Genomic DNA, 13746 nt, shown 5'->3' with positions numbered 1-13746 from the left:
ATTGAATTTTCAATGTTTTAAATATTTAAATTAATTTTAAAATATTTTATTAATATTTAAAATAGCATTGGGGCCATTGGTCACATGAACCTTAGCCTCAATTGGTAGGGCCAACAAAGCCACCTCATGGGTGGCGCGCCCCAATTTTAGGGGCTTCCTATTCTCAGCACTAGTTTTCTTATTTTATAGGGTTGAATTAATAAAGAGTAATAAGTTCGCTTTGGAAGTTATTTTGAGATTTGGATAAGTCTTTTATCTTGAGGAAGATTTTAATGAATCTTTTTGGATAAATCTCAATATTATGATTAATATTATTTAATTTAATTTCTATTGATGGGATAATAGTGAAAGAAAAAATGGGATAAAGGTTGCAGCCCTTTTCTTAGTATGTTGATGGGCATTTGTAGCGCTTTCTTTAGCATGTTGATGGCTCATTTATGGAATGAAGGGCTCAAATCTCATCTATGGAATTGATGGCTCAAATCTTTCACCCTACAAGACCATGATCAATGGTTAATATTCAATCCACAAGAAGAGGCAAGGCATAAAAATCCTAAAAAACCCTTATCCCGCTCTAAAAAAGTACCACTTGCCCATAATTCTCTTTACATCAATGTCTCTCTTCTCTCTAAATATTTCTATCTCTCTTTGATAGCAATACGGGGCACACCCCAACCCTAGAACTCTTTCTATCTAGATCAAACTAAGGGGCACGCCCCACTTAGATGGTGTTCTATCATTTTAATGGTTAATCGTTGACCCTGCACCATTAGATGGTGGTGATTCGGTGTGAGGTATAACAATTCGGTTGAGGTAATATCTGGCATTCTTCTTTTATTTCTTGTATTTTCAATTATATTGTCTTTATATTCTCAAGCATGAGAAGTAGTGGTTGTTTTTTTTGTTTTAAAAAAATTAGTTTAATGACATCAAGGTTTAAAGATATTGGATTTGTTGGTTTTACTCTTATTTTTTCTTGAACCAATAATTATTGTAACAAGACCGCTTGTAAGTAATCTTTACCGAAAAAAATGGGTGAAAAGAATAAGTAATCTTTGCCGAAAAATTGGTGAAAAGAATAATATTATATATATATATATATATATATATATATATATATTCCCTGGCAAGATCACGTTGGTCTTCCTTTCATACACTTGGACACTATTGTAAGAAGGAAACAAATCAAATTCATCAAACAGTATACTATAACCGATTTAAGCGTTTAACAGCTCAAAGCAACTACACGCTAAAAAAACAAACCAACAAATGCAAACAAGAAAACGGATAGGCGTTAATGCAACGATTTTCGCGCTAGTTGTTGCTTCTTGTATAGAGCCCTCCCACCTCTTTACCACGACCAATCGTCTGACACTACGAGAAGGGGAACTCTTTCTAGTTTGACCGATTAATAGAGAGGTTTTCAAGCTTAAATATAATAGAATGAAAACATTGTTTAAGTTCAGAGCAGGTGAAAGAGAACGGCAATGTTTCAAAAAAACAACTAAAAGTTCTTTTAATTGGAAAATACTTGACACGGTTTTGATGAGTCGGCCTACCCATTTATTACCATGCAGTCCCTTGTCTATCTAACGTCCCATCGGGCATAAAAAAAATGTTATATACACCAAAAGTTAAAATAGACGGTGAAGAAATGATATAAAAAAACTAACATTTATATTTTTTGAATTTTTTTTTCCAAATGTAGTTTGTCAAAAACCAAAAAAATGTAAATTTTGATCATTGTCATAGTTGAGATTTCCGAACCTTAAAATTTTGTATAAACAATACATATTTAAGATAGATTTTGTAGCGAGACTACCAAAAAATAGTATGAGTCGGCCGACTCACCAAACACCTTTACGTCTATAATGAATCCCAATTGTTGGAAAATCTTAAACTGGCCTTTTACCGAAGGAAGTAACTATAATATGTGCTCCCCTAAGAGCATGCTATAAATGCTCGAATATTTCACAGGGATGCGAGTGGACAATTGGCAATGGGGGAATTTACCAAAATGTACTTAAATTTTCAGCATTTTAACCGTTTACTCTTTTTCAAATATTCCAACATATTTTGAAATGAGAATGTTTATTATACTCGTGTGGGAGCATTTAACTGACCGCGTAGTCCCTCATACAAAAACCGTGAGGATTTTTTTCCATCTAAAGTTTTGGGAAACATCTGAGAATCACTAGATGGTTATTATCAGAGGAAAAAAAAAAGTGGAGTTTTAGTTCTCTAACGGTTAGCTCTCACCCTCCAAAAATTGGATGGTATTTATTCAATCTTGAATGATTATTATGAAGGGCATCCAAAGTGTAAGTGGATTTTTTTTATTATTATTGAAGTTAGTGTATGAGTTGAAGATATTACATCCATAAAGCTTGGGGTCATAAAAGAACTCTTGAATTCCGTTTTATATGAGGGATTAAGATAGTATGCTCCTGTAAGAATATGAAATATTTTGGCTTTTGAAATGATAGTAAGACCGTTTAGATTATTACAAAAAAGTCACAATCACTCCTAGCCATTAGATGTCTAATTCGATGGCTTGAGGTGTCACGAGATTCTAAATTTTTTATTTGAAGTTTAAGTCTAGTTAATTATACATTTACATCCACTTGATTTAAAATATGATGGGCAAAAACAATGATGACCTCCTTGTACTAAAAACTAAATAATGTCTTTGTATATATATATATTTAAAATTAAATGAAAATATTACAGATAAAATGGTAAATGGTTGATGGCCATGTCTTATTGTGATAAATTTTCTTTAACAAATTGCCCCTGATTACCAAAGGGTGTGGTTTTTGTAAGATTGTAATTTAAACAATCCGATTAAGGCGTACATCCAAAATTTATCCTAACATTTAATTTTGGTGTAAAAAGTTCTAAAGATTATTTGAAATCTATTTTCACACTAATTATAAATTTTTAAACTCCAAAAAGTCAATTCTCAACAAATAGTAGGGGCCAAATCCCCCACTAACTTACCAAAAGGGCAGGGTCCAAATCCCCATTGACGTACCACTTTTAACCTCTGTCAAATTGAAAGTGACTTGGTTTCGGATGGTCCTATGTCCACATTTTTTGTGAGGTCAACATGGTGGCTGATATTCTTGCCAAGAGGGCTACATCTCTTTTATAAGCCATTGTTTGGTATTCGCGTCCGTCAGACTTCATTTACTTTGCTTCTTTTTTTTGGGTAATTCAGTGGCTAAATGTTTGTTTTTTTTTTTTGGGTAATTCAGTGGGGATGACAAGCATCTACCCGTTTTTTAAATCATTAGTGGTTTTTGAATGCGTTAAGTGAGACTGTAAGCCTAGACTATATCTAGGGTATGTCAATGGGGATTTGGGCCCCTATCTTTTGGTGAGAATAGAGTAAGAGACCTCACTATGGGGCTCGGAAATCATGCTGCCAAAGCCCAAGCCATTCTCTACCATTACCAAAAGTGGTAAGTCAATAGGGATTTGAGCCCTTACGTTTTGGTGAGATTGGACTAAGAGACCTCACTATGGAGCTAAACAATACAACCGCCAAGGCCTCACGGTGAGGTCTAGATAATGGTTTGCAAGATGCACTATTTTTTAAACTTAAAATATTTTTTTTTCATATTCATATATTTTGATGTTGAGATGATCAATTAAAGAGTTTCTCAACACTAAAACCACCTTTAATCCTACATTTTAAAGTTGCACTTTGGAAGAACTTTTTCCTTTACAAAAGTTCTCCTAAAATCCGGGGCTTTGGTTCAAGATCAATTTGGGCGCGAATATGAGACCCTTTACCCAAAAGGGCTGCGCTAAATAGTCGTCACTTCGGGAAAAAGAAAGCAAAGCAAAAAGACGATGAGGTCATTTGCTTTCAAGTTTCAATCCAGTCACTCCATCTTTAGGGTTTTTCTAGGGTTTTAAACCGTCTGACGTTTTCTGATTCTCATTTCATGGAGGTTTCGTACATTTTAAGGGTCTTCAGCAACTAATTCTGGCTTTTTGCTTCATTCCTTTTAGCTATTTTTCTCCATTTCTCATCGAGTTTTTTGTTCTGGTTTTTGGGGTTTTCAATGGCCTGCATTACCTGTCAAAATAGGGTTTTGAGTAACCTTGAATGTAGAGGAAATAGAGTGTCTCTGAACAGTGGTAGCTTCTTTAAGAAATCGATAAATTTACCCAAAACCAATGGAAGGAGAAGCTCTCTGTGGAGTCGAATTGATGGGGATTTTCGGTTGAAGAATTTACCAGTGGTATTGGTGAAGGCGGAGGCTCAGAGTCATGAATTGGCTGGTAAGAGTTCTAAAATTTTGAGAACTTTCATCTGAAAAAAGCTCTTTTCTTTTTTCTTTCTCTGTTTATGTGAATTTTTTTTTTTTTTTTTTTTTTTTTTTTCTATTTTGGTTTTTTACTAATGGTGATGATGCGTGGGCGTGCATGAATTTTTTACTTTGCCTTTTGTGTTTGGCTTTCACGTTTTTTTCTTTTCTCCTTTTTGTCTTTCTGGTCTTTTCTTGTTTCTGTTAGTTGCCTTCTCTCTCCCCCTTAGTTTTCTGCAAGGTCTGATATTTATGCTTTCTGCAAAGTCTGATATTTATGCTTTGTACCGCTTTTTACCTGATATGCCTGTTGTGGGTTTTGACTGTTTGAACGAAATTAGAGCGTTTAGTTGTACATCCATGCTTAATCCTGCCTCATTTTGCCTTTCTTCAACGGAAAATTATGTTCAGGACATGCCCATAGTGGATTATACTAGCATGCATAACACAATTATATACACATATATACATGCATGCATTTCTATGGATGGCTTTTGGTGAGTTGTTAAACGCAATCTCTTTCCCTCATTTGCTACCATTTTGCCGTGTATTGATTTGATATTTTCACCTACCAGCAATGTCGTCGTTTCTTGCGGTGCTTCAACATTCTTTAATGGTTTGTTGGATTTTGGTAATTTTTTGGGACAATTTAATTGGATATTTGTGTATTCTCCAACTTTAAGCCAATGTGGGATTCAAAACAAGACACTTTTCTTTTTGGGATTGTAGCACCAAAATATGTTGGTTGGGGTGGAAATCTCCATAACTACTCTTGGATTCAAGAGCTGGTATTTCTTGTTGTATCTCTTGCTGCAAACAATGATTGTTTACAGGATTTTGAAGCTTTTGGCTGGTGAAGAATTATACTTTTTGTTTTAATTTGTTAGGAGAGAACAAGTTAAATCCAAAACAATGTGGACATATATATTTATATGAGATTGTGAGGAACGCTCGGCATTTTGGCCAGAACCATTTTATGTGCCCACAAGTGGCACACATTTGATGTGTTACAAAAATAAAATTGCTAGTCTCTTAGTTGGGTTTATGCTAATTATATATTGAGAAATGCATGGGCATTGTGGTTCCTAAAATATGTGGATCGGCCTTATATGTGTGCATATGTGTATTATAGTTTTGTGCTCCACAAGTGGAGGGGCATGTGAAGTTAATGGGATTACTTGGGATTTAATTTTCAGTTTCCCTCTGTACTCAAGGTGGGACTGCTTCTGATCTGGGCTGGAGTTGTAGGTTTATTTTGTGCCTCATATATCTGCAAGATATTCCGAGCATGAGTTCATAGAAGGTGACGTGCAAAAGATGTTATTTGACATGGTGATATCAAGGCCCATGCGTTGATGGCTTTGCCTGTGCTGTCTAGTTTCTAATGGGTAAATGATGTGTTGGAGATCTTCTTGGTGAGTTCTTTTAAACACAGAAAGGAGGTGAGTGCTACTTTTATTACCCCCTGTGTTGAGGTGGGACTAGGCGAAAGAAGTTAAGGATATATGAGGTCAAGGAGCCCTGTAGTCATATTTTATTAAATTCGACCGGAAATGCTTTCTATGAGCTAGAGGAAGGAATTAAATGCCATACCAAAGTTCCTTTTTTCTGTGAGATAGACAAATTCTTGATGAGTCCTTAAATACTTATAAATGCCTCGGAAAGATATATAGGGTCTTCTGAATTGTTGGATGTCGAGAAGGTGTGATTTAAGGATTACACTTTCAAAGAATAGGCTTTGGTGAGAGATGTATCGTGCTTTGTGCCTCGACTGCCTAGAACATTAAAGGAAAGGGATCCCCTTTCTCCTTTTCCATTTACTAACATATTTAGAGATTTGACCATATGATGCTGTGGGTGATGGGGATTGGGTTGATTTTGGTACCTGGTGTTAAGTTGGATTTCACTCTGGTTTCTTGCCTCGAGTTTGCCTATGACGCCCTAGTCTTCTGCAATCCTTTGAGAATTTAGGTGGAAATCTTTTGTTTATCCTTTATTTCGTGATAGTTTTGGGTCAGATAATAAATCTATGGAAATCCCGTGATGGGTTCGGTGTGATTTCAAGCTATGACTATGTAATACTTTCCACATATCTCTCGTGTTATCCTTTGCTTCACGTGGCATTTGGCCATGTCCTTCTTTTTTCTTTAAAGATGTTTTGTTTTAAAAAAAAAAATTTTGGACCATTTCTCGATTGTGCATGTCATCCTTGCGTAGGGGCCATGTCTTCTTTAGTTTATTTTATATTTTGTGTTTTCAAAACCAAAGTTTCTAGGTTGCCCCATGAGGTGCATATTCTGTGTACAATTTTCCAATCCATTTCCTTTTAGCTAGTATGATACACATGTGCTGTGTGCTTTTGTGCCTATGTATATGTATCTTCCTACATAAATGCAAGACACACAGCTATGAACTTAGACATGCCTCTCTCTCTATAGATGCCGTTTGTCTCTGACCATCTATGCAATTTTTTTCTATAATGAACTTCAGCGAGAATGGTTTGATTATGTTTCCTTTTTTACTTTTAGATGCAGAGGAGCGGGTGATTGCCTTGGTCGTTGGTGGTGGGGGTAGAGAACATGCTCTATGCTATGCTTTGCAGCGTTCACCATCTTGTGATGCTGTCTTTTGTGCTCCGGGAAATGCTGGGATTTCCTGTTCAGGACTCGCGACTTGCTTACCTGACCTTGACATTTCCAACAGTTCTGAGATGATCTCCTTTTGTCGAAAATGGGGGGTCGGATTGGTTGTGGTGGGCCCAGAGGCTCCTTTGGTTGCTGGCCTCGTGGATGACCTTGTCAAGGCTGGGATCCCCACTTTTGGCCCTTCAGCCAGGGCTGCTGCTTTGGAGGGATCAAAAGACTTTATGAAGAGGTTGTGTGATAAGTATGGGATACCAACGGCGAAGGTTTGCCTCTATCTCCCTAATGTATATTTTTTGATCGGTTATTTGACTTCATAAGTTGCTCCTATTGATACCTTTGTCTCATTTTCCATCAAGTTGGGGCTCTTGGATTTGTAAATATGGAATTCTGTGGCATCTAAATATGCATGTGTCACTTTGAACTCCACTTACAATTTTCTCTTGGATGTCAGATTTGTATTGGTAACTGGAAATATAGAAAAAAAAAAACTCAATAGGTGTCATGATTTCTATTGATGTAGTGTTATGACTTTGCTGGCGACTTTGAATTTCTCTTGCCAAAGTCTGCAATTTTACGTATTGGGAACAAATTCCACAGCCCAGTGGACCCCCTGGCAGACTAAAAATAAAAATAAAAAGTAAACAAAAAAGTCATGAAAATTTCCAAGTTGGCTATAAGTTATATGCATTAGGGAAAGGGTGCGGTTTGTATAGAGCCTGGACTCTAAACAATCAAATTAGAGCCTACCTTCAAATTGTGTCGAGAAATGTGGTTTCACATCTGGAAATCTTTCTGATAGCCTTAAAATATATTTTTCATATTTATTTATAAAGTTTAAAGCTTAAAAAATAGTGTTGATCGACAGATCTATAAAAACTTGAAAATTTTGAAAATTGAAGGTCCAAAAATGCATTACAAAATACACTATTTCTAAAACGTAAAATCCATTTTTTTCTCCTGTTCATGCATCTTGATGTTGAGATGATCAATTTGAAGATATTTAGGCATCAAAACAACCTTTTCTAGTGATCTCAAATTTAATTGTTTAGAGCCTCAGCTCTATATAAACGTTTCCCTTGTGGAAATAGTATGAAACAATTTGAAATCTTTGGCACATTTTTATTAATATTACTAAGCACAACATGTAATCAAACTTTGTTTTAATTTCATTTTAAAAATGCATCTGAAATTCTCTATGTTAGAAAATAGAACTATCTTTTTTTTTGAATGTTAAAAGCAAAACCTGTCTATCAAGAAAAATAAACTGTCACTTTGTTATCTATGTTTTGGTTTTATTAAATTAAGATATGGTCATTTTGGTTATACAGATTGACTAATTTTAGCATTTTATTAGCATTTCAAAATAATACGACAGGCTGGGAAAATATTATGCAATGTGAAAATTTGTTGATTTTACATTTAGGAGTCTCATATATTGATTATGCTGGCTAAAAGGTTTTCTTGGAAATGATTGTTGATCTTTACAACTCCTATTGCAGTACCGATCATTCACAAACGCTACGGAGGCCAAACAATATATTCACGAACATGGAGTCCCTGTTGTTGTCAAAGCAGATGGATTGGCTGCTGGGAAAGGAGTTGTAGTAGCCCTGACTTTGGATGAGGCCTATGAAGCAGTTGACTTGATGCTTGTAAAAGGGGTTTTTGGACCATCCGGTTCGCGTGTTATTATTGAGGAATTCCTTGAAGGGGAGGAAGCTTCGTTTTTTGCCGTTGTTGATGGTGAAAATGCCTTACCTTTGGAATCTGCACAAGATCACAAAAGGGTTGGTGATGGCGATACTGGTCCCAACACAGGGGGAATGGGGGCCTATTCACCTGCTCCTATATTAACCAAAGAGCTTCAAACTGAGGTAATGAATACAATAATTCTCCCAACTGTTAAGGGAATGGCTGAAGAGGGTTACAGGTTTATTGGGGTTTTATATGCTGGTCTTATGATTGAGAGGAAATCAGGGTTACCCAAGCTCATAGAATACAATGTAAGATTTGGAGACCCAGAATGCCAGGTAACATTGCCAATCTTCTCTCTCTACCAGTTTTCTTACAAACATTTTAAGCTGTTCCTGACTTTTATTTGATTATATATAATGTCTATGAATGCATGAGTTTTTTTTTTTTCTCATTATCTTACTGTATTTGGGAACCAACTTGCCATTGCATCTCAATCTACGTGTCCCTGTTATGTACTCATGTGGCATCTGAGCTGTAAATTTTTCCATGGATGATGGAGATGGTTAGCGGAGGTTGTTGATCTCCAAAATTAGCAATAAAATTGCAAAAAAATGCTGTTTTGTAAGGATCTATTATTGATTCATTTGTGTGAATAGACCTCTTGACCTCTTGTAGAAATGCTTTTGTTCTAGACTTCAGGATCATTGTTGTGGTATGGACTTGTGGCGAGCTACCTCCCATAGAATCGATGAAGTACTAATTGAACTACTTTGTAGTGTCACTTGTCGTGTGTATAATTTATTGCAAGTCTATACATCACTGCCTTTCTCTGTGCATGTAGCGATGCTTTTATGTTGTAGGACCCAAGTCCTTCCCATAAGCAGCAATTAAGGAGGCCCTGATGGTTAGAGAAATGTCGGATTAGAACATCTAGAAATGAAACATAAAAGAGTTTTATCTATACAACTGAAGTGCTTGTGTTCGTCACACTCTTTTGTACTGAATTTGCCCCTTTCCATAGCCTATATCCCTTGACCAAACCTTCGACTCTTATAAACTGTGTCAATGAATATTGTTGATGCCTTTCAATAAGAAAACATGTTAATTACATAATGTTGACACGCACTAAGAGAAAAATGCATTAATAAACTAAAACTGTGCCAAAAGTACTTCCTTCACCAAATTAAAAAAGAAACTCCAATTGATACCAATTGAAATCCTTGCTTTATAGAGAAAAAACAATTGTGGCTTTTTGAGAACCACCTTACTGCCTTGAATTGTTTTATGATTTACTTTGTTGCAAATTGATTTGCTGGTTGGAATTTGATTTCACAAGAATTTATATAAGGTAAAATTCTCTATTGTTTGCTCTTGCTCTGTTTCTCCCTTGAAGATAAATAAATCAATAGACAAGCAAAATAAGCAAAAAGTAAGGAATTTGGTGTAGCTATAGAGGATGTCACCTAGTTAAATATTATTGGAATATTTGCAACCTGCCATGTATAATTCCACCAGTTCTGGCTATTGTGAAAACAATGCAAACCGACCTTCACTTAACTATCTAGCTATAAAGTTGATAATTAAACCCTGATTGGGGTTCTCTTCTTTCTAATTGTTACTGAAAATTGGAGTCAAAAGGAAAGAGTATATGAGTATAATTTAGAGAGAGGAAATCAACCATTAAAAAAAAAGAAAAATAGAGATATGTATTGGCGGGGTAGGGAAACTTGCTTTGTTTTATGAAGCAGATATTTGGGGTTTGTTAGCAAAATATCCTTTCTTTCAAAAAGTACTCTTATTTTTCATTTTTCTCTGCTCTTGCATTGCATAGGCTGCTTGCTTGTAACTTATCTGCCTAGTGTTTAAGGCTTTCAAATCTTTCTAGTATGCTGCCCATGCGATGCAGGGGCCAGCTTATGAAAAACGAAGAATGAGTGCTCATTGAGAGGGAGGTTTTGAGAGGGAGGCAGGGAGAGATCTGAACATATTGGGTGGTGAAGCGGGTTACTGATGGATAAGCAAGAGAGGAGTTTTCTTGGGGAGGGAGGGAGCTCTCCTGCCAAAAAACATTCATATAAGTGTAAGGAATTTTTTGACTAAATATTTTGATATAGGGAGAGTCTTTTTATTCCATAACTGCTTTTGTAGTCCATCTGTGCTTCGGGGAGAGCAGAGAAGAAAGGTGATTGTGATAATGTGGAGACGCATGAATAATGTAGTTTTTGGCATGAAAGGGAGGGAGGGAGGGAAGGAGCATCGTTTCTTTTGTGGATTGACCTCAGGAACTTGTGAGACTCCGTTGGCTCCCGAGGTTTTTCAATGGAACCCAGCACCCTGCTGGGTCCGAGCAACTCGGGCAAGTCTGAGCCTGAGTTGGCGAGTTTTGATTGATTGATATATATAGATAAATGTTTTCATAAAGCTCTTCTCAAGGCCAGTGGAACTGACGCTATCTGATGGGGAAAGCTGCTTTGATCTAATATCTAGAGAAATGGGTATTGGAGACTTGGGGGAATTGTTTTTACGCTATAGCAGGACTTGGTGTTAGATATATGCAACATCAAGTTTTGGCAAAAATTTAACAGGTTATGGTCTTGTTTCACTCCCCGATGGTTAGTGGAGAATTGGATTTTGCTCCATCATGAGATAAAGAGTATCTAGGAGTTTATGTATTCTTATCTGACAACCATACATTATCCATTTGGGTTTCTCTATGGGCTTGGACCTTCGGAGGCCTAAGAAGTTTGCAGGAATGTGGCATCTACAGGAAACACTGATGTTTTTGGCTTATTGCGAGCATATATGAGGTTGCTCATTGCATGTGTATGCCCATCTGTGACATGTATATATTTGATATAGATTGTTTCTCTGACTTAACTTATTCCATGACCATGTGTAGATGTAGTGAGATCTGTATTACTAAGGTAGACAAAGGAGTGTGGCTTTCAAATTTTCCTCAAGATTAAATACTCATTGTCTCTCCATGAGGTCAAAACCAAACTTTAAGTTGTAAATTTTTGGTGAAATTGGCTCATTAATTCTCTTACATGAAGTCACAGATCAGCTAGCTATCTTCTTACATGGAACCAGGTGTGCTCCAAAATTAATTACAGTTGTAAAACTGAAGTGACCCATTACTCATCAATTCTCCCACTAGAACCACATTGGAGTTACTTTGACCTAATGTTCCTCCAGCTGTAAGAAAATTATTTTATCTGAGTTGGAAACAAGATATATTCCAAACTTCAGCATAATGGTGAAATTGATTTAGAACTGTGGACTATCTTACATGAAATTGTAGATAGAATTTTTTTTAATTTTTTTTGTAACTCTATTGAAATTTCCTAATCTTAAATAGCTCCAAGAATTTTATAAGATTATGGTGTGATGCATGCATGATAATTTCCTCAAAATATCGTCCTTTTAACAACTTCATCTATCAATTAAATAGGATTTTGTGGTGTCTTTTTTTCCCTATTTATCGGTTTCCTTTTTAAGTTTTCTGGTCTCGAGATCAATGATGTCATTTCCACAACTCTCCCCTCTCCCTTGCTGGGTGAAGAGAGAGAGAGAGAGAGAGAGAGGGAGAGAGAGGGTTTTTCCATGTACTGTCATTGCTCATTTGTCTTTACAAAAGTAATAATATTCTCTCACTGAGAATAGCACAATTCTTGCAGGTCCTGATGGTTCGACTCGAGTCAGACCTAGCCCAAGTCCTCTTAGCTGCATGCAAGGGCAAACTTAGCGGGGCTTCACTAAATTGGTCAGAAGAGTCAGCAATGGTGGTGGTCATGGCTAACCAAGGCTATCCTGGCTCCTACAGAAAGGGCACCATCATAAAAAATTTAGAAGAAGCAGAGCTTGTGGCTTCGTCTGTTAAGATCTTTCATGCCGGGACAGCCCTTGATTCTGAAGGAAATTACATTGCTGTAGGGGGTCGAGTGCTTGGGGTTACAGCTCGAGGTAAAGATATAGCGGAGGCGAAAGAGAGGGCATATTTGGCAATTGAGGAAATAGACTGGCCAGAAGGGTTCTTCCGGCGAGATATAGGGTGGAGAGCACTTCCTCAGGTGCAAATGGCTGGGTGAGAGATGCAAGATGGCTACCGAGGTGACTAGCCAGCTGAGAAATAATTGTATACAATAAATTATGAGAGAGAGAGAGAGAGAGAGAGAGAGAGAGAGAGAGATGATAATTGTTCTGTTTATAGTTCATTGGTGTTTTATCCAAGAGTGTGGTTTGCATAAGGTTGCCACCTTGAACTAGCAAATTAAGGTGCAACCCCATACGTAACTTTGGTATCGAAATTTTCTAGGTTGATGCGAGAATCTCTTTTTATCTCAAATTGTAAAATTTTAGACTTAAAAAATGGTTCAAATCAGACAGGTTTATAAACGTATGAAATTTTTGGAAATGAATGGTTAATACGATGTGTTGCAAGATGTATGATTTGTTTTGAAAATGAATGGTTCAGACCAATGGTTTAAAAACCGGATCGGTGACCCGGATCGGGTTTTTCAAAAACCGATCCGGATCGGCGAATCGGCGATTCGGATCGGAATCGGGTGAATCGGTCAGAATAAAGCTTCAAAAAAATCCGAAAAAATTATTAAAATTCATTATAAATATTGGTTTTTAGGAATTCAATAAAAAATGAGGGTACTCCATTAAGAATTTTCATGTTTTTGAATGAATATGCGAATATTGATATGTTCTTTCCCTGCATGAACCGTCATTCAGCATTTAATTTACAGTATTTCGTGCTCATCCCTACACTGTTGCTGTTGGGACTCGATATGTGAATAATATGGCTGGGATAGGGTGGCCTCAGAATCATCATCTCTCTCGTTTTCTCTTTGAATAATATGGATTAAAAAAAAAAAAAAATAAATTTTCAAAAAAATCGATCATGGATTAAAAAAAAATCAAAAATTTTCAAAAAATTCTATCATGGACTACAAAAAAAAATTCGATCATGGATTAAACAAAAAAAATCACAAATTTTCAAAAAATTCAATCATGGATTACATAAAATTCGACCATGGATTACATAAAATTCGATCATGGATTACAAAAAAAAACAAACA

At 36.3% G+C, this 13746-nt stretch overlaps 1 protein-coding gene and 1 non-coding gene across 2 annotated transcripts; one reads left to right on the top strand and one right to left on the bottom strand.

Moving 5' to 3' along the window:
* The first annotated feature begins 3863 nt into the window (after positions 1-3863).
* PUR2 (Glycinamide ribonucleotide (GAR) synthetase) lies at positions 3864-12982 on the top strand. The gene is made up of 4 exons (XM_006849575.4): positions 3864-4293; positions 6848-7227; positions 8464-8994; positions 12337-12982. Exons 1-4 carry the CDS (start codon positions 4074-4076, stop codon positions 12745-12747), a joined length of 1542 nt encoding a protein of 513 aa, XP_006849638.2. The 5' UTR covers positions 3864-4073; the 3' UTR covers positions 12748-12982.
* Positions 6492-6593, bottom strand: LOC148782187 (U6 spliceosomal RNA). The gene has a single exon (XR_016055174.1). It is a non-coding gene; the product is annotated as a U6 spliceosomal RNA (small nuclear RNA).
* Positions 12983-13746: the final 764 nt, after the last annotated feature.

This window comes from Amborella trichopoda, chromosome 4 (assembly GCF_054954075.1).
Source record: "Amborella trichopoda isolate Santa Cruz 75 chromosome 4, AtrichopodaSantaCruz75HAP2 v2.0, whole genome shotgun sequence".
Taxonomy (NCBI): domain Eukaryota; kingdom Viridiplantae; phylum Streptophyta; class Magnoliopsida; order Amborellales; family Amborellaceae; genus Amborella; species Amborella trichopoda.
This window is presented reverse-complemented; position numbering and strand designations above follow the sequence as displayed.

Bases quoted from the DNA above. Each gene is read 5' to 3' on its own strand.
- PUR2 (XM_006849575.4), top strand. From the start codon at position 4,074: ATGGCCTGCATTACCTGTCAAAATAGGGTTTTGAGTAACCTTGAATGT. The intron at 4,294-6,847 runs GTAAGAGTTCTA...TTTTACTTTTAG, and splicing joins TCAGAGTCATGAATTGGCTG to ATGCAGAGGAGCGGGTGATT. The intron at 8,995-12,336 runs GTAACATTGCCA...CAATTCTTGCAG, and splicing joins TTGGAGACCCAGAATGCCAG to GTCCTGATGGTTCGACTCGA.